The sequence below is a fragment of the Podarcis erhardii genome, assembly GCF_964252035.2.
Source record: "Podarcis erhardii genome assembly, chromosome: 16".
In the NCBI taxonomy this organism is placed as follows: Eukaryota; Metazoa; Chordata; class Lepidosauria; order Squamata; family Lacertidae; genus Podarcis; species Podarcis erhardii.
The window spans coordinates 6170656-6195881 of record NC_138514.1 but is presented as its reverse complement, the minus strand read 5'-3'; the positions used below and the strand labels follow the sequence as shown (position 1 = coordinate 6195881).

Sequence of the window (25226 nt, the reverse complement as noted above, 5' to 3'; positions counted from 1 at the left end):
GAAGGAATGGAAAAGAAAGCAGAGGACTAGACGATTCAGTGGGCAGTTAGTTGCTTCTGTTACCTGACTCCCTTGAAACTGAAAGGTGCTGCCTTAAGAGCAAAAGGCCTGCTCAGGAGTATGGAACATAAGCTAGAAAGTTTCTCCCCTGTTGTCCAGTTTTCTGGGTGGCAGGGACTTTTGGAGGAATGGGCTACATGGAATTGGCGGAAATGACTGGTAGAATCCGAGACCAGGGAGAAGAGTCGGTGGAAGAAGATTGGAAGAAATTTAAAGTCTATTTACAGAAACATTGTAAAATTAAGGAATGTTAGAAGGAGGCTGGAATGAAGTTATGTGGCTTTTGCAGAAGTATTATAAAGGATTAAGTAAAAATAGATTGTTAATGGATGAAAGGAGGGAAGGTAAAGTCACATTGTATTAGGATAAAAATTGGGAAGAATGGAAAGGATTTGCTGAAATAGCTAACAGAACTAGAATACAAAAAAGGGAGGTGCGAGGAGGTCAAGGAAACACGCAAATGAAAGATAAGCTATGGGAAGGTTCGTTGTATTTTTTTCTTTTTTCTTTTTCTTTTTGGTTTAATTGTATCTATTTTTTGGTTTGTTACAAGTCTGTGTTTAATTTGGTCTGTTTTCTTTTCCTTTTTGTAACCTTTAAAACCTTAATAATTTTTTTTTTTTTAAAGGAATTTTGGAGGAATGGGGAATGTAGAAAAAAGTTGCATGTAGTGAGCCTCCATCTGCAGTCTGAAGTCTAACACTGTAGTAAGAACCTGTCCAGTGCTTGCTGTTTGAACTTTGAAACCACCAGTGCAAAAATAAACTCTTCAAATAAATAAAAATAAAATAGATCAATTACTGGCGTTAACCACAGCCTAAAATATATGGGAGCTACTTTGCAGACTTGTTGCAAGGTAAGGGTGGTAACCTGTGGCCCTCCAAACAAACCACAGCTCCCATTCCTCTCAGATTGGCCATGCTGACTTGGGCTGATGGGAGCTGGAGCCCAAGAACACCCAAGAAGACCACATATTCGCCACCACTGTTGCAAGAATTACTGAGATAACGTGTAGAATCAAATCCCACTGAGTTCAAGCAGCAGTTGGAAAATTGATGGCACGAATGGCAGTACTGGAGCCTGGAGCTGATTCCTGATGAATCAGCGCAATTCTAGGTAGGTCTACAGAAAATTGAGTCCTGTTGGGTTCAATGAGACTTAGACCCAGGATCAGGGGGAAAGTTTTAGTCACTGCATTCAGATTTAGATGCAATGTTGAGGGGGTGCTGTTTTTATTGTAATTATTGGTATGGCTTTAATAGATTTTTTATATCTACAAAATACATGTGCGTTATGTGTGTAGTTTTAATTCTATGAATTTTTAATTGCTTTTAATGCTTATTTCCCCCTTCCCCTTTATGTTTTTTAGCTGTTCAGATTGTTTTCTTTAAGCCGACTTGAGTCCCTAATAGGGAAAAAGACGGGATATTAATAAATATATAATAATAATACATTCCCGCCCCGCCCCTCGCTATAGTTTAATTTCTGCGGCATGACAAGTCCAGAGACTTCGCAGCAAGCCCGCAGTGGATCGCATCGCCCGTTTAAGAAAACGAGAGTGACATTGCCCCTTTAATATAAAGGGGGGAGGGAGGAAGTGCTACCGTGAGAGAGTATCTCGCGAGAGTTCAGGCAGGAGTTCTCGCGAGAACCTGTTTCCAGCGGGAAGATGGCGGCGGCGGGAGCGGCGGCTCCAGCGCCGGACGAGGGAGGCGAAGAAGAGGCTACTCCTCCGGCGGCTCCGGAATCTACGACCGGGGAGGCCTCGGGCTCAGCGGAGCAGGGGACAGGGGACTCCGAGACCGGGTGAGGGCCGGCGATAACGGCTGAGGGAGAAAAGCGGGCACCGCCGCTGCTATTGGCTAGGGAGCCTCGGCTCCCGCCGCCTGCTCCTATTGGTCGGGGCTCTCGGGCCTGCGTCTCATTGGTCAGAGCGGTGCCGTCCTGCCCAATCAGCTGCGTCCGTCTTTCTGCCCGCCCCAACCCTGCAGCGATTCTGCCTGTGCTTTTCTCGCAGGCGCTGTTCTTGAACCCAGAACCCCATTGCTGCTTCCCAGCAGGGGTTCATGCTCCCTGCAGGCGCCTGCTTTCTGCACTGCCTCCCCCCGCCCTAGGAATGGGGCTGTACCGGAGCAAGAGAGTTCAGCCATGGAATTGCAGGGTCGGAAGGGGGTCCCCAGGGGTCATCTAGTCCAACCCTCCTGCAATCTTAACGAAAGCATCCGGGACAGATGGTCACCCAGACAATTGCTTAAAAGCCTCCAGTGAAGGAGAGCCTGCCACCCTCCAAGAGAGTTGGTTCTACGGTCAGAAAGTTATGGTTGGAATCTCCTTATTTGCAATTTGAATCCGTCAGTTTGGGTCCTGCCCTCTGGAGCAGCAGGAAATGAGCTTGCTCTGTCATCCATGTGGCATGTGCTCACCCTGCCATTCTCTTGGCCCTGTTCAGAGAATTAACAGTAAAGTTAACCTCCAGCTATGGGTGAGAAAGTTCCTTCCACAGAAACCCGAAAAAGCCAGAGCCATTCATTGTAGATTTAGAAGTTACCTTAGCTAAGTGGGCCTGTGTTGTGATTCAATCTAAGGGCACTTGTTTCCAAGCGTAATCAAGTGTGATGTAATGGCTGGAGCATCGGGGGGGGGGGCAGGAGGTACCCAACTGCAAATTCCCACTTGGCCGTGGAGCTTGGTGGGGACATTGGGTTGGTTACTATAATTAATTACTATTATTATTATTATTTGTACCCTGCCCATTTGGCTGGGTTTCCCCAGCCACTCTGGGCGGCTTCCAACAATGATTAAAAATACATTAAAATGTCACACATTAAAAACGTCCCTGAACAGGGCTGCCTTCAGATGTCTTCTAAATGTCAGGTAGTTGTTTCTCTTATTGACATCTGGTGGGAGGACGTTCCACAGGGCGGGCGCCACTACCGAAAAGGCCCTCTGCCTGGTTCCCTGTAGCTTTGCTTCTCGCAATGAGGGAACCACCAGAAGGCCCTCGGTGCTGGACCTCAGCATCTGGGCAGAACGATGGATGGCGACCGCTCGGGGGTCGCATAACTATCTCTTGTGTTGCCTAACTCATAGGGTTGTAAGAATAAAATCAGGGTGAGGAACCATATAGTAAGCCAGTTTATTTCACATTTTCCACAGATACTTTTGCGCTTAAAGCAGTTTGTAGAATATAAAGCGGTAGTAGAATAACACTAATAAAAATTAGTAAGGGAGGCTTGGAGGATGTTGACAAATCAGGGGCCTTCTTAGTTGTGGTTCCCTGTGTGTGGAATGCTTTATCCAATGAAGTCCACCTGACACCTTCACCAACATTTTTTGACGCCAGGTAAATACTTCCCTTTTTCCCCCACCCGGTCTTTAGTGTGAGCAGTCTCTCCCCTCCCCCCCCCCAAAAAAATGTTTATGCCTAAACACAGAAGATCAGAAACCCTCTTCCATTACTAGCTCTGTCCTGAAGGCTCCTAGTGCAGGAGGGTGCAGGATTTCAAGTGGAGCAGCCATCCCTGCATGACAGCCTGTTTTCTCCACTACATATATGCTGCCTTGAATGCCGTGATAGAAAGACAGGGCATAAACGTAATGCTGTTGTGCATGTCTGATTCAGCAAGTATGCCTGTGTAAAAGGAAGTTTTTGAGTGCAATTTCCCTTCCTAGATCAGAAGCAAGAACAAGAGATTTGATGTGTATGGGCAATTTTTTTTCAGTGGAAGAGCACATGTTTTGCATGCGGAAGATCCCAGGTTCAGGCTCTAATTCAGTTGATAGGTGATGGGAAAGACCTCCACCTAACACTCTAGCAGCGAGCTTGTGCCAGTCATGGTGGGCAGTGCTGGGTCAGATGGACAAATAGCTTGACATGGTATAAGGCAGTTTCCTTTTTCCTATCCTGGCCCCTGTGTATGCTTACTTGCTCAGGAGGCAGCCAAGTAAACTGTACCAAGGTACCAAAGCTGAGTGAGACTCCTATCTCAATGTGCTCTCTGGACAAGCATCTGACTACTGAGTATGAGAAGGAACCTGATGACAGAGAAACTTTTCTTTTAAACTTTGTTGAAGAAGCTTTCTGTTCTAGGAATGAAGGCACACTTCTACATTTAGGTCTCCTTTTCACTTTGTGGACCTGTGTCAGGTCAGGGTTAATCTCTGGTTAACAATAGATTAAGGTCAGATAGGGTCAGCAGACTTTTTCAGCAGCGGGCTGGTCCACTGTTGCTCAGACCTTGTGGGGGGCCGGACTATATTTTGGAAAAAAAAAAAATGAACGAATTCCTATGCCCCACAAATAACCCAGAGATGCATTTTAAATCAAAGCACACATTCTACCCATGTAAAAAACATATTGATTCCTGGCCCGTCCGCGGGCCGGATTTAGAAGGCGATTGGGCCGGCTCCGGCTCCTGGGCCTTAGTTTGCCTACCCATGGATTAACTACACAGTTTTGAATGATGCAGAATGGCTGAATGGACAGCAGAGTGGTTTTTGTGTGTGCCTTGCTTTTTTAATGTATATTCTTTTTCATAGCTGTCCTGCATATCAACCTTCCTTGGAGGTTTTAAAGCAGAGGTTGGGTGGCTACCTGTTATGGATGCTTTAGTTGGGATTCCTGCATTGTAGGGAGTTGGACTGATAACCCTCCAGGTCATGTCCAACTCTGTGATTCTATAATGCCTAAAAAGTGTACAAAACATGATGATGACTTTCTGTGTCCTTCAGGGGGGATGCATCCCTGGCCGATGTCACCGCCACCATGGAGACGGAATCTTCTAGTGGAAAGGATGCACTGGTACGTGAACTGAGTCTACTCTGCTGGGATACCACATGCATGGGGAGAGCTATGTGCCCTGTGAATGAACTGTTTGGGGATTTGGAGGTAGTCTTTCAGTCCCTGGATGTCATATTGGGCACCACATAACAGTAATGCATCCACAAAGTCTGTTAAAGGAGCCCCTGGCATGATTAAAGCTCCAGTCGTCGTCATGTTTGTTGCCAGACTATTTTGTAGTTGGTGAAGGAAGGGAAGGCGTGTTCTTCAGCTCTCCAAAAGTAAAGCAAAATATTCATTGCACAAATCTCATGCACTGCTTAGGCTACTTAGGGATTGCTGATGAGTGGTGTTGCAAAGGAACAACATGGCTATTATAAAGGAATGGGAGAAGATGAGAAGGTTTTAAAGGTGAGAATTTTGACTTATTGGCAGATTGCCTTTTAACCAGAAGGCTAACAGTATACTGGGGCAGGGGGAGGGTTTGAGATTCCACATTGCTTACCACTGGACAGATGAATCAGATGACTACTGGTGCTTTATGCACTGTTCATGGTGGGGTTTCTTCGAACTAACACTTTCTGTTGTAACATGCTTTGTACTGGTTTTTAAAAACCATCTGCCAATAACTGTTTGTTAACTCTGAAAACAGCACCCTAAGGTAAAATTTGGCTACCTGTCTATGAGGTGCAACATCTTTGTCTTTTACTGCTCCTGGATAGTGGGCTAAAGTGGATCCATATATTCCTATCCCAAGGTGGGAAATTATTTCAATGTGGCATGCTAATGCAAACCTAGACAAAGTGAATTCCTGAGCCTCTGTAGGACTGGTGTGATCAAAGTTTACCCACAAACTTTTCTTCTCTTACTTCACTATATAGTTTGTTTTTTTATGTTTGTTTGTTTTCCATCCAATTTATACACTTATGTGACTAGAAAATTAAATAATTGCATCTTAACACAGGGCAGTCTCTAGTCGACTTACAATTAATTTTTACAGTTACAAAGTTGTTAAAAACCAGAATTTAAACGATCAAATTAATACATAAAATAGCAGCTTTTATAGGGTTCTGAAAGTTTGGAAAAGGAAGCTTATTGTACCAAGATGTAGAAGTGATCTATTTCTGTATCATGGAAAACTAATGTTTAAAAAAGCCCACACTTGTTGCAATTGTTCTTAAATGAGATGAATGTCATAACTTGTGTCTTCCATTCTGGCAAAACTACCCTAGCAAAAGGCATTGAAATGTGTCCATTCGTGTTGGACCAAGACTGTAGAAATCACAGCCATACAGTTCATGAAATAAGTTTGGATCTCTCAGCCTAACCTACCTCATAGAGTTGTTGTGAGGATATAAAGCAGGGGAAGAGCTGTGTGTATCACTTCAAGTTCCATGGAGGAAGGGTGGGATAGAAGCATAATAGATGTTGTTCTTAGCTCTTCCTTTGGTACACTTGCACTGATGTTGTTCCAGGAGGGTGTTGGCGACAGTTCTGAAGTTATGGATAATCAGACTGGCTCAGTAGATGAAGAGAACGGACGACAGCTGGGAGAAATTGAGCTGCAGTGTGGAATTTGCACCAAATGGTTTACGGCAGAAACATTTGGCATTGATACCACGTATGTAGTATTTGCAGTTTTTCCTCCTTTTGGGGCCATGTGATTCCCGTTTGTACTCGGATTCTAGTTTGGTCCTCCTAATAGACACATCTTAAAGAACTTTCTAAATGTTCTGTCAATTTCTGTATGAAAAGTTTTGTAATTCCAGAAGAGGGCAGTATGAGCTCAGCTACCTAATCATTTTCTAAATGTATTTGCTTGGAAGTCAGCACCACTGAATTCACTGGGGCTTTAATTTTCTATGACAGCACAGTGTTAGTTTTTTCTCTCAAAGCCATGCTTATAAAACTGCTAGCCATAAGGAAAAATGCTACGTAAGGCATTGGGCAGGAGTCACCTAATAGGTCTTGTGTGAGGACTTCCGCTTGCATCATAGGGCTTCCCCATGGCTCTCATGCCCCCCAAAATTGGCTCTGGGGCAGCTCCCCCAGAGCAGTGCATGCAGGGGAGGGGAGGGGAGATTGTTTTGTCTGGCAGATGGAATGTTCATTATGAAATTGAAATTGCAATATTTATTGTCACTTGTACAACTTGTATACAGTGAGATTACACGAGCACCCCCCACTCAGCTCTCTTAGTACCAGTTTTGTGCGTGAGTAGGTGAAGTATTGAGAGCTCAGAGCCACAGCTTATGAATGCACCTCCATCTTGGAACAATTATAGTACTGCATGGAATACTGCCCATTGGCTTCAGTCCTATACCTACCTGCGAGAAAGCTCCACGGAAAATACTGATACCTTCTCCCAAGTAGCCATGCACTGAGTTATGCTGACTTTAGAAATTCTATTTCTGAATCTCTCTCTTGCTTTTTAGCCATATGCCTTTATAGCTCTTTTGTGAATACGTGTGCAGCAAGGTATTCTCAACGTAAGCACCAAAAGACTAATATATCATAAATGAGGAGGAAACAACAACAGAGTAGCAACTGATTTTCTACACAGAAATAATAATCCCTTAGACAAAACTTTGATTCTGTTTTGTTGAGTTTTGCATGTCATTTTCTTGATGTCCATGCTGAACATTATCGAATAGTTCATGGTACCAGTAAATATCAAGTGGTTAAACTGCAGGCTTGTCCAAGAATTCTTCCAGCTCTCAGCTTGTGAAAGAAATACACAATATCCACTCATTTATAAATTTTCAATTAATTTAGCCTTAAGCTGAAACCTCGGTTTCATCTCGGCTGGCGTGTGATTTGTGAAGCGGCAAACATTTTGTAGGACTGCTGGGTAAAATAGGCATTAGTTCTATGATTTCTTTAAGTAATATTCTGCTCCCTAATGAACTTGCTGCATAATGAACTGTGGCAATGACCTTGCTTCTCTGTGTTTGTGTAGCATCGAGCACACGTAGAACTGTGAAGTGATAATAAAACAAATTGTGCCAAACACAATGCTGTGGAGCTGCAGTCCTTAACCTACTTAATTTGAGAAAACCCATCTATTTCAGTTATCCTGAGTATACTGTTTATGAATTACAGTCCTGGATGTTTACATATTTTTTTTTAATTCCATGAAAAGTTGAACTTCTATTTGCTTGCTGGTATTTCCCTGAAATGCTGACAACCTTGGCTTAAACTGAGCGAGCAAAGGCTATTTTGCTGGCTCATTCTAAATAAAAGGATCCAAAGAGGTTGAGCTGAATTGCAACATTCCATGGAGTCAGTAAACAAAGTGGGGCTTGAAAAATATTTTTGTAGCTATGTGAATTTTAATGAACTGGTCTTAAAGCTGTGATTTGTAGGCCATCTACTCGGCTCAGTTGATCTGAAATGGAAATATTGGTCCCACAAACTTAGTACCTTCCAACTCCATCATTTGAAGCCATTCTTTTCCAACTTTGCACTGCAATGCAGCAACTTTCACGCACAAAAAGTGATGTTAACCAAGCAGGGGCTTCAGGTGGCTCAAGCAAGTGAGCCAGCCTGCAGGCTGTGTTGCAAGATAGCAACCCCCAAGGTACAGTCTCTCTTGTGGGGTTGAGGTGGGAATTCTTTGCTGCATTGAGACTAGGCACTTGCTTAGACCTGGAACACAGGAAGCTGGCTTTATACCATTGGCCCACTTCCTTAGTATTGACTATACTGGGTAGCAACACTCCAGGGTTTCAGGCAGGGGCTACGTCAGGAGTTACCGGGGACTGAAACCGGGATCTTCTTTACGTGAAGCAGAGCTTGTCACTGAGCTACTGCCTTTCCCCAGTATCTGGAATATTTAAATGCAGGTACATTATCTTAAGTAGATTGTAGATCAGTGTTTGACCTACAAGGAGGTTGGGGTGGGGGCAGTCAGCCTATTCACCTTTTGTGATGACTTCCTTAGCTGCTGTTTTTAGAAGAATCTGGGGGTGGGATTACTTGGCTAAAATGGGAAGAAGTTGAATATGGGTCATAATTTGAGGAGCATTATGCATAGATTAGGCTATATCTCAGTGTCTTTGTGGAAAAGTTGCATGAAATTTTGATATATTTTGTTTCTTAGTTCTGCCTCTCTAGACACTTCAAACTCACTCTAGAACTCAAACTTCAAGAATGGTTAAAAATAGGGTGGGGATGCTTTAAGGTAGTTTTTCATCTTAAATTCTTTAGTATTGTTAGCTCTAATTCTATAAAATTGATGGGGACTTTATTCTTCTGTCAGAAGCTAGTACTCGTTACTTATTTTAAAGTAAGAAAAGGAGCACTGCATTTTTGTTTTCCAGAGCCTGTCTGCCTTTTATGACCAACTACAGTTTCCATTGCAATATTTGTCATCACAGTGGGAATACATACTTCTTAAGAAAACAAGCAAGTAAGCAAGCAAGCAAGCAAGCAAGCAAGGGGGAAATGGGAATGTGTCTTGTCTTTTATTTGTTCCTATACTTCTAAATCTATAACCTTCAAAATGCGGGATTATCTAGGGTAGCCGCCACCCCTAGCACGCATATAAACTTGCTAAATCATGATTTCACCTTTTCTCATTATGTATATGACAGTCTTAAATATAACTGTGAGAATATCCTCTTTCATGGCAGAACGCTAACCTGTTGAATCTCAAAAATCCTTGGCTAGAGATGATTTCAGTTAACCGGGATGAAAGGTTTTATGAGATGAATCAAAGACCATGTTGCCAAAAGCTGCTGATAACCCAATTCTAATATGCTACCTTGAAGTCTCTACCAAATGCAGCAGATTCTAAAATGCCTCATGCTTTCATTTGGGACCAGATAAAATAAGTTTCCAAATTCTTCTAAAGCTGTGCCACTAGAAACTCTGATTTCACTTAAATATTGAGTGTTTTGGTTACCTTTTCTCTCCTTGTTGATTTTATATAAAAATTGTTCACGGGAAGAGCCAAATGAGCCATGGCCCTTATGTCCTGCCTTTATGCCATTTTGAACAATTTTGAATCTTCCATTGTGAGTTTTGTGTGACATTCTGGGAGACATCGAGCTAATTGCCAAAAGCAAAGAGAGCCTGAAGCGTTTCTCATCTGACCCGGCATTGTAGTTGCTGCATTTGGAAGTAATTCCACATCGCCCAGAGCGTGTAGTTGTGTAGCCCACCCAATTGCTCCTTTCCTGTCAAACTATTTCACCAGCTCTCTACATCCTTCCCAATTCCCCCAAAAGCCTTTTCTTCACCTGATGCTTCCATAATAGTAGTATGTTTTGCTTGTGCAGGGCAGCCAAAGATAGCCTCCTTCATTTCTGTATCTGTTCTTTCCTTGAAGATCTGAAGGAAATGTGTCTTAGTGCACTGGCAAACTTAACCTGGCAATCGAGGACCCAAGATGAACACCCGAAAACAATGTTTTCAAAAGATAAGGTAGGGGTTAATTGTCACAGTTGTAGCTCTTGGCATTCTGTATGCTTTGAAGCACGTGGAAGAATTTAGGGGACAGCTAAGTTAGAACTCATCTCGCAGATACCAGGTTTCCTCCGGAGGGAATTTTTGCTTGTGGAGGACAATTATGCAACCCCTTATCTTCCATATGAAATGGTACAGTTCAAAACAGGTGTGCCATATCAGTGAAAACTAAACCGTATCCTTGTACAGTGGAACCTCGGTTTTTGAACGTTATCCATTCCGGAAGACCATTTGACCTCCAAAATGTTTGAAAACCAAGGATCAAAGGGCTGTTGGCAAATTAAATGGGGGGGGGGAATGAGAAACGTGCCTCAGAAGCCGTTTGATTTCCAAGGCACGCTCGAAAAAGGAAGCATTCACTTCCAGGTTTTCGGGGTTCAGCTTCTGAAACTTTTGGCAGCCAAGATGTTTGAAAACCGAGGTTCCACTATATTTGGTATGTACATTTGCTATCCTCACAGAGAGCCTCAAATTATCTCCATTACAGTGGTGCCTCGCAAGACAAAAAGAATCCGTTCCGCGAGTCTCTTCGTCTAGCGGTTTTTTCGTCTTGCGAAGCAAGCCCATTGACGGCTTAGCAGATTAGCGCTATTAGCGGCTTTTAGCGGCTTAACGGATAAGCGGCTTAGCGGCTTAGAAAAAGGGGGGGAGGTGGAAAAACCCGCAGGAACTCGCAAGACATTTTCGTCTTGCGAAGCAAGCCCATAGGAAATTTGTTTTGCGAAGCACCTCCAAAACGGAAAACTCTTTCGTCTAGCGAGTTTTCCGTCTTGCGAGGCATTCGTCTTGCGGGGCACCACTGTATTTTAGTTCGTGGAAACTGTCAAAGGCCTTGGTTCTTAACTGTGCCTTCATCAGTAATGTGCTTTTTGCGTTGGAAAACACAGATTATACCCTGCAAGTTATGCACACTGCAGTAGGTTTACATGGAACTGTGCCTTGGTGAATTTAGTTCATGTTCTTTAATCTTTGCCTGCTAATATATTTTGTCCAGTAGCTTAAATGCTAGAAATAAGTAGATAATCATGTAGATTGGTGATTCCCAAATGGTGGTCTGTGTAACTCACCCAGGGGGTCTGTGGCACCAGTCACATAACAAAAACTACCATAGAGATATCAGAATTTTCCAAAGTAGGAGGTCCACGGCTTGACTTTTGAAAAACGGGGTCCGCAGTACTTAGCTGATTGGGAACCACTGATATAGATTACCAAGTTTCTCTCCAAAGCCCCATTTTATATGTTTAATAAAATACTCTGCCTTTGTTGCCTTTGATTTCAAACAGGATATTATACCATTCATTGATAAGTATTGGGAGTGTATGACGACACGACAAAGACCAGGGAAGATGACTTGGCCGAATAATATTGTAAAAACAATGGTGAGTCATGATGATGATGATGTTAATTAATACCCCACCCATCTGGCTGGGTTTCTCCAGCCACTCTGGGCAGCTCACAACCAGAGCCATAGCTAAGTGATTTTGCACCCCTGGCAGAACCGCCCAGATTGCTCCCCCTAGCCATGGACAAATTAGCTCTTCTTTCTGCCTCTCCTCCAACCCCCCCGCTCCACCCATTCAATTCACCGTCTATTTAAAACCATTTCTTATGAGGCAATAATCAATATTTATATTTATGGACATATTTTTAGCTGATTTTGCACGCCCCCCATCACCTGCGCCCCTGGCAGGGGCCCACCTCACCATGCCCTAGCTACAGTTCTGCTCCCAACAGAAGATTAAAAACACAATAAAACAGCAAACATTAAAAACTTCCCTAAACAGGGCTGCCTGCAGGTGTCTTCTAAAAGTCAGATAGTTAACATCTGATGGGAGGGCGTTCCATAGGGCGGGCGCCATTACCAAGAAGGCCCTCCGCCTTGTTCCCTGTAACCTCACTTCTCGCAGTGAGGGAACCGTCAGAAGGCCCTCGGAACTGGACCTCAATGTCAGGGCTGAATGATGGGGCCGAGACAGTTTAGGCTCTAAAGGTCAGCAAGAACACTTTGAATTGTGCTCGGAAGCATACTTCAAACATGTATGAAGTGGGACATAACAAAATTGCAAATTTATTTTTATTAAAGCTTGGTTAAGAAGCTGATTTTTTTTTTTAAAAAAATCATTGGTTTGAAAATATACCTGTTACATTACTGTACCCTTTAATTTTTAAAAATAAAATCCTCAGTCGGCCTCTATTTTATCTCAGCCACCATAAGCGCTTGTCTTTATGGCAGGAATAACCCCACTACATAACATCCCAGGTACTTTTCACTATGCCATTAGCACATGATTTTGTTTGAATGTTCTACTCTAGTGTAAAGAAAGGGACGTGTTTTTGGTAAAAGAGCATCCAGACCCAGGAAGCAAAGATCCAGAGGAAGATTACCCCAAATTTGGACTCTTAGACCAGGTATGTCATGGGAATAAAGTGAGTAAGGTTTATTCATTTTTAAAGCACAGTAAGCCTGCAACGTATGTGGGGGGTTATGTTATGGGAATTGTGCTTAAAGCCAGAATCATGTGTAGTCAAAATACACTGGCAAGTGGGGTTGCCAAAGTCCCAGACACATGGCCCCTTTCTGCCCCTTTTTAAATTTTGTGAATTTTTTTTGGCCAAGTTCATAAAACTGAATGCATTCAAGTTAAATGTGCCCAAGTTGTGGGCTTGCTGTATCCTAAGATTTTTTAAGTGCTGAAAAAAATAGTCCCTGCGCACAGAGTGATAATCCAACTGATACCAGATGAAAGGAAAAGCAGTTGGGGAGGGAAGAAGAAAGTGAGTGTTAGAGCAGCTGTGCCTTTCCTTGGTTGAGAGATACGGCCAGGTTGCTCCCCCCCCCCCCCTTGCCATGATGATATTCTTGAGAGGCAGCCTCTCAGTTGCCCTAGGCTTCTGACTGGTGACAGGTCAGCATTGGCCTCCCTTCAGCTCTGCAGTTTCAGGATATCTCAGTTACTTGATCATTTCAAAATATTGCTGAATTATTATTTGTCAAAGCTTTTGAGCAGGTTGCTTTAATGATCTATTGAACAACAGGATCTTGGACACTTGGGGAGATGAGGCCCTTTGTTGGACAGAAATCATTTGTATTGTTACATTTAACAAATTTACTTGGCACAACTTCAGTCCTAAACATACTTTACCTGGGAATAACCCCATTGAATACAGTGGGATTTCCTTCAGAGTCAATATGCTTGGTGGGATTGTGCTGTAAAAGACCTGCTTTATCTTCGAAATGCTCAGATCTTGAGCAGTGAGATTTGATCCAAACAGCCCAAGGTGTGTAACTTTTAATGGTGTGTATTTGATTTTTCCTTCTTTAGGATCTTGCTAATATTGGCCCTGCATATGATAACCAGAAACAGAGCAGTGCTGTATCTACCACCGGAAGTCTGAATGGCAAGTTCCTTTTCTTTTCCAAGTGGGGAAATCTGAACGGCACATTTTAAATTCTCAAGCCCTAACAGCTTCTTCATTGCTCAAATGGCATCGCCTTTACATGGCATTCCTGTGCATGTTTCCTTGGAAGTGCCACTATAGTCAATAGGGCTGACTCTCCAGTAGCATCCATGGGATTGCAGCCATAACTAGCTTAATCTTGAGATACCCTAGAAGTCTTACTAACTGAGAGATATCCTTAGAATATTAAATTTGACCAGTTGCCCCCCCCCCCCCCCCCCGAATTTAGCAAAATGAATCTGTGGTTGTATTTCACTGCATGCAGCTATGTTTTCAAGAATTTGTAAATGCTGAAAGCTAGAAATTTCTCAACTCAGATCTGGATTTTATTTTTAAAAGATTAGCATGGCTGTTCTCTTGCACATCTCCAATTGATGCCAGAGCAGGCTGCGCAGGGAAACTTTCCAGAGGATTGTGCTTCATGTAAGCTGAGCCTAAAGTACTGCAGATCTTGTTCAAGATCTTCAATATAGATGGGTGTCTTTTTCTGATATTTAGCAACTTGCCTGGTCATTATAGCCAGAATTCTGTGTGAGCGAGTGGGTGGGCTGCTGGAAGAGGGAGGAGTCACTTGACTTCTTGTCGGTTGCCTGTGGGTTTGCTGCAATCCCATACTGGCCACAGAGGGAAAGTGAACCCTTTGATTTGTTGCCTTCACAGAAACCAAAGAGGTTCACGGTGCAGAGATGCCTCCCTCCTCTATCAGCTCACTTGGTAGAAGTTAGCAGGGGGGAAATGAAAACCAGGCAAATAACTTTTGCAGACTGGTAATGTGCAGGGCTAATATAAGTGTTTTTATCTCCATTTCATGCCGTGGTGTTTTCTTTTTTCTCTCATTAAAACTTGACAACTACATGGTGCAACTTCTGTTCTTTCAGGTGGAGCCTCTTTGGGAGGTGAATATTTACTTTTCAGCTTCTTAAAACTTAAGTATTGTGGTTCACAAAAATCTTTTCTTTCTCTCTTCCTTCCTTTCTTGTCTGCCAATCATTTTACATGCTAAAAATAATTAATCCCAGGGCTGTCATAAACCGTTAAAATGGCACATCAAATTACACATTAACGTGAAGCATCAAAAGCTTTAAAGGTCACATTCTGCCTTTCACTTGTCACTTAAACCACATTTTCTCCAATTTTATTTTATTCTGCTCAGTTGGCCTCTGTTGGGAGGCCTTGAGATGTCCCTGGCTCTTCAGCCTCAGCAACTGTAAAATAGGAATACTGATAATCTTCCCTACAGGGTTGTTTCAGGGCAAGGAAACGCTGGTGCCCATTTTGAGCTGAAACAATCAAGCTGTAAGGATAAATAAATAAGAAATGCATGGGGGAAATGGCTTTTAAGAAATTGATTTGAACATTTGCACCTTTTGGTTTTCTGCCTAATTAGAGGTGTTAAAACAATTACAACTAAAACCAAGTTTGTGCTAACACTGACTTTTGGATTCAGACAACCAGTTTTTACTTTACTTATTTGATGAGCTTTACTTACAATCACTGTAAGCTAGGTTGTCCTGAGAGAGAGTTTGTTGTTCTTAGGCTCAGGACACGTTGGCTGAAATCACTGCTCCCTGTGACAAGTCCCAATTTCTCAGCCTAGCCTATTCCTCAGAATTGTTTTGAGGCTAAAATTCAGACTCCCAGTGTTTCTTGCTCAGAGCTCATTGAAGGAAGGCTGGAGTACAAACCTGATGATGATTCCAAAGTCCAGTTTGGTTTTTTTTAAATGAAAGCTGTTTTCACGGTTTTAGAATAGGAGCCAGTCATGAGGTTTCTATGAGGTTCCCATTCTGCAGTGCTGAGAGAGAACTGGTACCCTGGTTTCACCCTGAGAAGGGGCACTGTATAGTTAGAAAGTGGAAGGTCTCTGTTTTGATTTTTCACCCAAATTTAGAAAGCTAGAACAAGCAAAATAAAATGCAACCTTCAAAGGCCGCATTTTCTTTCATTTCTAGAGAGATACTGATTTCAAAGCTTGCTACACTTGTAGTTATGGCAGCTTATGCTACTGTTTGAAGGTGGTTGTCTGCAGTACAAAAAACTTTTAGCTCTGGGTTCATCAGGAGCAGGGAGCGTACATAATGGAGACGTCTACTGTTGATGCTCATATTTTGTGCACATTGCTTCGAATGAACAGTTCAATACCCAGAGTCATCTAAAGTGAATTGGAATCGCTCTCTGAACATAAGCATGGGGGGGAAATCCTTGAGCAGTCACTTCTTCCATTCCAATGACTCAGTACAAAACTGGTATTAAAAGAGACAAACACATGCATGTGGCAACACTGAATTTCCTTCATGTGATGCAGTAAGTGCCACGATTGTGACCAGTTTGGAAGCTGATGGCTTTGTAAAGCCAAACTTGCAGGGCCTTGGAAAGGAGCCCATAGCTGCTTTTTGCGTCTTCACTGAGCTAAGCCAACGTTTGGTTGTTATGTTGTCCAGGCCTGGCCTTGTGATTGAGCTCTTTCCAGACTACTATCGTGTACTCATGTACTTTTTGAGTCACGCACACAGGCTTGATAGCCTCACATAGAGGGACATGGGTTCTGTCTCATTTCTCATAAAAACCACCCCAAAATATGTTATGGTACAGGTAATCAACAGTTAAATAATTTTTAGTATGATTCCTTTGGGAAACTTCTTTGGCACCTTTCAGTTTGTTAGCAGCTTTTTGTAGTGTATACAGCTGTTTATACCTTCTCCAAGTCCTACATGGTCTGAGCCCGCAATCTCCAATATTGCTGCAAATGCTTCCCCACAAAGTAGATGCTGTCGTTTCACTGGCACACACACAAGGCCCTTGGATAAACAAGCACAAGAAGGGGCGGGGGGAGAGTCGCATGGACTATCAAGCAGTTGGTACCACCAACGATCGGTTTCTAACACTGCAGAGAAACATCTTGTGCTTTTGGTTTTTCTAGTTTGCTGTCTTTGAGTGGCGGTTGCTTATAGTTGATGCGGAGATTGTGTGTCCAAGTGTATCTTAACTATTTTGTGCAGTGCTCAAATTACAGGGGGACTTGAGCGGGTGACCCTCTTACCTTTTGTGTTGGTCCCCATAGTAATTGTTTTTAGAAGATTGCCCAGGTCATGGGAAGGCTTTTTTATCAAAACCTGGAAGACGTCATGGTGTAAGGGTTGTGGGTTTCATTAAGGGTCCCCTGACTTTTTCTCCCCATGATTTGAGCACTGATTTTGTGTAGTGTTGAAATGAATGACAATCTGATTGTAGTTTATTTATTCCTCCTCCTCTTCCCTTACTGACTCAACTCCCTTTTTCATTTTATGTGTTTCGAATCTCCATGAAAGGGATGACAATGACTGGCTTTTAAATTAATACATGCCTGGTGACACTTGATGTGTTAAGGTTCTTCTGTCTTAGTCAAAATGCCACTTTGATTGATGCTATACTTAGTACAGTCCAAGAAGCAAACAAAATGTAAACAGTTTTAGATATGAAAATTCTGCTTCTGCTTGAAAAATGTCTGGTTTTGTTGAGATTCAAACGCATCCAGGGAATGTTGAATTGATTCGTTCTCTGTCTCTTTCTCTTTGAGTTGTATCTTCAAATGACAGACATGTTTGTGGCATTTTCTTCCCCAAGGGGGTATTGTGGCAGGAACTAGTGGGAAAGGAAGAGGAGCCAAACGCAAGCAGCAAGATGGAGGGACTACAGGTGCAACCAAGAAAACCAGAAGGTAAGAAGGAAGGAGATTGTCTTTAGTATGCAGATAATCAGGGAAAGTGCGTACTGTTGTCCCCATGCTAACTTTTTAAAATAATTTATTGACTATAGTTGTATATTGCTTTTGTGCTAAACTACACAAGATGGTTCAGTTTAAACAGTAGAAAATGGGGGGAAATCTGTGATAAAAGAAAATGGCAAACATTCTAGCTGGTGCAAAATGCAGCACCCTAGATGCTAGTAGCAGGGACGCGGGTGGTGCTGTGGTCTAAACCACTGAGCCTAGGGCTTGCCGATCGGAAGGTCGGCGGTTCAAATCCCCGCGACGGGGTGAGCTCCCGTTGCTCAGTCCCTGCTCCTGCCAACCCAGCAGTTTGAAAGCACGTGAAAGTGCAAGTAGATAGTAAATAGGTACCGCTCCGGCGGGAAGGTAAACGGCGTTTCCATGCACTGCTCTGGTTTGCCAGAAGTGGCTTAGTCATGCTGGCCACGTGACCTGGAAAAACTGTCTGCGGACAAATGCCGGCTCCCTCGGCCAGTAAAGCGAGATGAGTGCCGCAACCCCAGAGTAGTTCGTGACTGGACTTAACTGTCAGAGGTCCTTTACCTTTACCTTTAGATGCTAGTAGCAGCCAGTAGGTTGAACACGTGACACTGCTTTTGAACCAGTTGGACTGTGATAAGGCCAGATTCCCTTAAAGACCATCTGCCACGATTTGGCACTGCCTGTGATCTAATATCTGCCCCTGAGGTTCTTTGTATGCCCACTGGTAAAATGAATTTGCAAGCCCACAAGAAATGGCCTTCTCAGTGGTGGCCCCACAGCTGCTATTGGGTGACAGAGAAAAGGCGGAACTACTCAACACCTACTTTGCTTCTGTCTTCACCCAAAAGGAAAGCGGTGCCCAACCTGGTGATAACACAATAAATGATGCAAGGAATGAGCTGCAGCGCAAGATAAGAAAAGAGGTTGTAAGGGAAGACCTAGCTACTTTAAATGTATTCAGATCTCCAGGGCCTGGTGGTGGTCTCTCCTTCCTTGGAGGTTTTTAAACAGAACTTGGATGGCCATCTGTCATGGATGCTTTAGCTGAGATTCCTGCATTGCAGTGGTTTGGACTAGATGGCCCTCGGGGTCCCTTCCAACTCATAAGATTCTGTGATTCTAAAGATCATACAATTCACTGCAAATTTAAAAGTGCCGTATATATTTTCTTAGGTGATCTTTGGGGTTTGGTATGCTCTGTTTCGTGCCTACCTCTTCTGCAGTTGTTTGCTTGCTAATTTGGGGGGAAGCATCCTGCAGTGTTGGGCATGCTTCTGAAACAAAAAGCCAAATATTTGATGATGCACTGGGGGGGGGGGTTCCTTCTTACATCTATATAAGTAATAGCAAAAGCAGGGCAGGGGCTCGGGGAAGAGAAATGTTGTTGAATGACCAACTTTTCTTTCTTAACTCCCATCAGCTGTGCTTCCATAGACTTTCAATGCCTCTTTCTCCATTTCCCAGTGATCCTATGTTCTCCGCCCAGCGTCTTCCGCCCCACGGGTACCCGTTGGAACACCCCTTTAATAAAGATGGATACCGTTACATTTTGGCTGAGCCTGACCCTCATGCCCCTGACCCAGAGAAGCTAGAGCTAGACTGCTGGGCAGGCAAGCCTATTCCCGGAGATCTCTACAGAGCCTGCCTGTACGAACGAGTCCTCCTGGCTCTGCATGACCGAGGTACGGAATAGAGCTCTTTCCACACTCTCAGGTCAAGGCGGCAGGAGATGTAGCACTGGTGGAAAACTGGAATAGATTTTCTGCTTCTTAAGCACTGTGTTGCCACAGGCTTCAGGCTACCAAGAGAAGAGTGTTCTGCATAGAGGCTTTTCAGACTTACATACTATGCTCATCTGTGTGACGTTTACAATGATGATGTTGATAACGGCAGCATGCCTAACTTGACTCCGCTGGGTGTCACAAGTCAGTGCCCATCCCCTGGCTATTTCTGCTTCAAATATCCAAGCTGGAGAGGTGGTGTGGCCCACATTGAGAGGAAGCTAAAGGATTCAAAATGGCATCCTATAACAGAGGCAAAGGTCTCCCTGGGATGTCTGTGTGCACAAACATTACTTTAAATCTCAGTCCACAGCATCAGTCTACAGTGTGCTGCAGTTTAGTTTGTTACCCAGTGCAGAGGAATGGGCACTGAGCTCTGTATCTGCAGCCTCCCTACCCGTCTGCAAGTAACAACAAGAATAGACTCAAGTTGCACAGATAAGACTGCGGCCTTAAACAGCCTTGCTCTGCACATAATTTTAAAAGCTGCCCTTGAAGAAACTTGAACTGGTCCAAAATACAGCAGACAGATTACTGACAGGAGGTCCTTTTGAAACTCATATAACCCATTTCTCTTCAGCGTTTTAAGCCCTAAATGACTTGGGCCCCAAATATCTGAAAGATAACATCCTTTCCTACAGATCCTCTCAGGTGTTAAGATCAGTAGAGGGGGCCTTATTGGTAATTCCACCACCCTCAGAAATTAAGGGGTTGTTGTGGCCCAGAAGATGGTATTTTCTGTGGAAACTCCTGAGGAATTGTGAAATTCCTCAGAGGGGTGTGCCTGGCACCTTCATTATATCATTTCTGATGAATAGACCCGAGACCTGTGTTTTCAGAACCCACCTTACCCCTGTGACTGCAGTTGGTTTTCACTGAGTTTATTATTGAATTTATAATTGTTGTAACCCGCACTGAGACATCATGATGATGATGATGATGATGCAAATGCAACAGAGAAGAGATCTTAGAACATTTCAGTCCTTGGTGCTTGCTTCACTTGCTCACAGTTGATAATTTAAACACGCAGAAGGCTTTAAGTATTCTTCCTCTCTCCCTAACTCCAAAAAGTGAAGATATAGGGAACCAGGCAGAGGGCCTTCTCGGTAGTGGTGCCCACCCTGTGGAACGCCCTCCCATCAGATGTCAAGGAGATTATAACCTTTAAAAGACATCTGAAGGCAGCCCTGTATAGGGAAGCTTTTTAATGTGTAATGTTTCATTATGTTTTTATATATGTTGGAAGTCGCCCGAGTGGCAGGGGCAACCCAGTCAGATGGGTGGGGTACAAATAATTTATTATTATTATTATTATTAATTGTTTACAACAACTGCAGCTCCCCAATTGAAGATCTCAGATGACAGATTGACAGTCATAGGAGAAAAAGGCTACTCCATGGTACGAGCCTCACATGGGGTGCGGAAAGGAGCCTGGTACTTTGAGATCTCTGTGGATGAGATGCCTCCTGAAACAGCTGCCAGACTTGGTTGGTCTCAGCCGCTAGGTAAGCCCGCTGGCCCTGCGCTTTATTTACTGACATTTAGTACCTGGCCTTTCTCTCATCATAGAACTCCAAGGCAATGTGCTTTGTTGTTGTTGTTTAGTCGTTTAGTCGTGTCCGACTCTTTGTGACCCCCTGGACCAGAGCACGCCAGGCACTCCTGTCTTCCACTGCCTCCCGCAGTTTGGTCAAACTCATGCTGGTAGCTTCGAGAACACTGTCCAGCCATCTCGTCCTCTGTCGTCCCCTTCTCCTTGTGCCCTCCATCTTTCCCAACATCAGGGTCTTTTCCAGGGAGTCTTTTCTTCTCATGAGGTGGCCAAAGTATTGGAGCCTCAGCTTCACGATCTGTTCTTCCAGTGAGCACTCAGGGCTGTGCTTAAGGTTCCCAAATAGTCTCCCATCTTGGCGCCTACCAGGCCTGCTGAGTAAGGTTGCAGCATCATACGCCTTCAAGCCTTGCTGTGGGATCCATTCTAGGATCTCCAAAGGGCTGTTGCATCAGCGCAGCTAACACAATGGCAGTCCTCTGGGGACTGAGGCATGACTCTTCCTGCCTGCTTGCCCTCACAGCAGGGCTGCCATGGTACATCACTGCAGGCAAGGAAATCTGGGCCAGCACCACCACCTCCCCACCCAGGTAGAAATTGGCGATAAACTTTTGTCCTCATTCCTTCTCCCCCTTCCCAGGAGACCTCTGACTATATATAGATAGCATGTAAGTCCAGGCAGGTACCTTATTGTGAACCTCCGGTTTTCTGCAGGAAACCTTCAGGCTCCCCTTGGCTACGACAAGTTTAGTTACTCCTGGCGCAGCAAGAAAGGCACCAAGTTCCACCAATCAATTGGTAAACATTATTCCTCAAGCTACGGCCAGGGAGACGTGCTTGGTTTTTATATCAGCCTTCCAGATGAAACCGAAACTGCCAAATCGCTACCAGATACTTACAAAGATAAGGTAAGGAAGGGGTGTGCTCTTTTAAAGGAGAGGCTTGAGCCAAGCTTTGACCTTGATCACTGTGTGATCTGCCCTGAGAATACTTATGCTATAATAAACTATTATAGTAGACTCCTCGGGTCTCTTACTAAGCTCTAATACATATTTGGACTAGGTAGTTCCAGTCCTTCCGCTTCATGGCAAAAAGGCTGAATGGGAAAGGTACAGAAGGTAGCATTTTTTGGTGGTCCATCTATTCAAGTACACACACTTTTCGTTTTTGCCTTGCCTTGCTTTTCTCACAGTCCCATTGTGCATTCCTGGTGTTACCACCTCAGCCTCCGAGTCTCAAGGACCATCTCACTGAAGTGCCTAGAGTTCCACACACGATTTGGCAAGCGTGGAGGTTTTCTGCCTCAATAGCCAGTGTTTGTGCTTCACTATTTTAGTTGCGTTTTTGTGCCTTGACTAGGTGTTTGTCCTACCCCACTGCTTACCTTCTTAGGCTTTGATCAAGTTCAAAAGCTACTTGTACTTCGAAGAGAAGGACTTTGTGGATAAAGCTGAGAAGAGTTTAAAACAAGCTCACGGAAGCCAAGTAAGTTGGCATTTGGAAGGAGAAGCCTGCATGCAAGCCCTGTCCAGTCTAAAGGAGAACTGCAAGCCTCCTCGTGTGATCCCTGTCTGTCTCTTTTCAGATAATCTTCTATAAAAATGGTGCCAGCCAAGGAGTTGCATACAAAGATATTTTTGAAGGTGTTTATTTCCCTGCCGTCTCTCTGTATAAAGGCTGCACGGTATGTACCCGTGGGAGGCTGATCATGAGTTCATCTGATAACTCTTGGATTTGAAACAAAGAGGGTTGTCTGGATCCTTAACAAAAACCAGGCCCACTCTGGCATGAACATTAGCTGTGTGCTTGGGGTAAGCAGGTGTTTCCAGCTTTTCACAGTTGACAGGTCCAGGTGCTAATGTGCAGGTGCCAGATTCTCCCTGGTCTCTCTTCCTCACCACCTGTTTACACCAGTGCCAAGGGCTAAGGGGCCTGGCCCCTGGGATACTCTCTCCTCTGGCTGCCCATTTGGTTTCTACGCCAGTGGGAGGGCCCTGTTCCTCTACCAGCCTGCTCTCTGGCCTGCATGGAGATCTTTTTCACTTTATGGCTTCCAGACTAGCACTCATTCTCAATTAGTTTTTTTTCCCCTTCAGCTTCCCTAAAGGAGGTATTTAAATTGTGCTTAATTGTCTACTTGTGCCTCCCCCCCCAAAAAAAAAAAAAATTATTCATTTTCCTGTTTTACTAGCAGTTACCCAGACTCACCGAGCCTGTTAAAATTTCTATAAAGTATCCTTATCAACTGGGTATCTTTTATAGCACCGTTTCCCCCAGTAGCATTAAACTAATAGATCCTTTTCCTTTTATAGGTTTCTATAAACTTTGGACCCTACTTCAAATATCCGCCAAGAGATATCAGTTACCGTCCAGTAAGTAGGAATATGAGAATGATTTTGACATGTGACTTTCTTGGGCAATGGCAATTTCAAGTTTTTGTGTGTTGAGAGTCTAAGATTCTGTGTGTTCAAAAAAAAAATCCCCAGATTCACTGACCCAGAAACCTAAATTTTAACAGTAGGAGTAAAATGAGTAAAATATGTGAATTAGACCAAGGATGTAGAGCTACAGGGATGAAGGAAGGAATGTGTGGTAAATGAAACAATATCCCACACCATGTCGTGTTCCTAAGCATTTGTAATTTGGAGCTCGATTCCAAGGACTTGTGGCAGTTGCCAGATTCTGTAGACAATAACTCACTCAGCCATGCAGAATTCCTGTATGTACATAAAGATGCAGTCATGCTCAGAGTAGACCCATGGAAATGTATGGCTAAGGTAGGCCTATTGATTTCAGTGAGTTTTGCTCTGAGTAAATGTTAGTTGGATCCAATGCATACTGCATTGCACTTCAGAAACACTGAGTAAAATTAGCTCTGGATTATGATTGAATTGCCACTTTAAAAGAAGCACAAATTAGGTGTTACACTCCAGGTCAGCTCTTCCCTTGACCCCAAAGAGTGTGTGTTTGTGACAGGCAGTTTTCATTGTAGGGTTAGGTCCCTCCTTGTGTTGCTGGACCTCAGCTCTCACTGTCCTCAACTCTTCCGGCCAATGGGAGTTGGGAGTCTAGAAATATCTGGATTCTCAATGCTTGTTTTTGAGCAGGGATGTCCAACAGGTCAAGCGGGATCTACTGGTAGATCCCTGCAAGGTTTTGGTAGATCGTGCGTCGATCTCTGGCTCCCTTTCCTCAGCTCAACAACTTTGACCTGAACCGAAAAAAACAGGGGTAGATCATCACCAGATTTTAATTCTGAAAGTAAATCGCAGTCTCTCCGGAGTTGGCCACCCCTGTTTTAGAGGAACACTCATTGGATTCTGATTGTTTTAAGAATCCCATTTCAGTTACCACCTGGCAGGGAAAAAAGTTTGGGCTTTGCCAGGGTAGGTGTGCAACAGGCCCTCCCACCAGCTGCTGCCAGCATAACCCATTCATCGAGAAATGATGGAAGTCGCAAGATCTGCAGGACCACATGTTCTTTGCACCTGATACAGAAATCTGAACCATGCAGGCCAAAATACTACTCATCTCCATTACTCTTTCCAATCTCCATTGAAACGGGCCTGTTTTGCAGACATGGGAGCCTCTTGCCCACAGAGCCTCCATTTTCCTGGCATCCAAACTCAATGGTTTTTTTGCCCTCTCCTAGCCAGTTTCTGCATCCAGACCCTGGTCCAGAGCCAATTCGGATGGAGATACTGCGACAGAAAAATAGAGCTGATAGTCACCAGATGGTCCTTTGCCCCAGTTCTCCTACTGATCACTTCTAGTGCCTTCATACAGATACTAAATAGCATTGGAAATGGATGGCCCATCTGTCTTCTGCTGCTGCCTTTTTATCATCCGTAGTTTCACTTTCACCAGAACGTTTGGTTAATTTGATGTTGTTGATGTGCAAGCCGCATTAGATGCTTAATTAATGGAAAGGCAGAATTTAAAAGTTCAAAATAAACTATGGATGGGGAAGCTGTGGCCCTCCAGACATTTGATTTCAGCTTCCATCGAGTTTCAGCCAACATGGCTAACGGTCAGGGATGCTTGGAGTTGTAATGCAACAAGATAGGTCCCCTGAGATAGCTGACTTCTTCTCTCCCACCCACCCCCCTTCCTTCTCCACAGATCAGTGACATGGGCTGGGTCGCTGTGGTGGAACACACACTGGCAGATGTCCTCTACCATGTAGAAACAGAAGTTGACGGGAGGCGCAGTCCACCTTGGGAACCTTGAAAGACATTGTATATATTGGGTTTTTTGTTTTTTTGTTTTGTTTTTACAAAAAAATAAACAGTATCACTTGATGTAAAGTGGAAAAGAAATAAATTTTGGGTTGGTTTTTTTAAAAATTTCTGGACTAATTGCCGCTCTCTTAAACCTCCAGTAGAATGCTGGCTG

General features: G+C 43.8%; 1 protein-coding gene across 2 annotated transcripts; it reads left to right on the top strand.

Annotated features, from left to right (window-relative positions):
* Positions 1–1697: 1697 nt before the first annotated feature.
* Positions 1698–25098, top strand: ASH2L (ASH2 like, histone lysine methyltransferase complex subunit). 2 transcript variants are annotated; one of them, XM_081843293.1, is made up of 17 exons: positions 1698–1866; positions 4792–4861; positions 6316–6461; positions 9163–9251; positions 10173–10267; positions 11593–11688; positions 12623–12718; positions 13633–13708; positions 14647–14664; positions 17372–17465; positions 18963–19180; positions 20617–20784; positions 21546–21739; positions 22224–22316; positions 22417–22515; positions 23144–23203; positions 24954–25098. In XM_081843293.1, exons 1-17 carry the CDS (start codon positions 1730–1732, stop codon positions 25059–25061), a joined length of 1857 nt encoding a protein of 618 aa, XP_081699419.1. In that variant the 5' UTR covers positions 1698–1729; the 3' UTR covers positions 25062–25098. The 2 variants fall into 2 exon arrangements, with proteins under 2 accessions (XP_081699419.1, XP_081699420.1); XM_081843294.1 differs by lacking the exon at positions 14647–14664.
* The last annotated feature ends 128 nt before the right edge of the window (positions 25099–25226 follow it).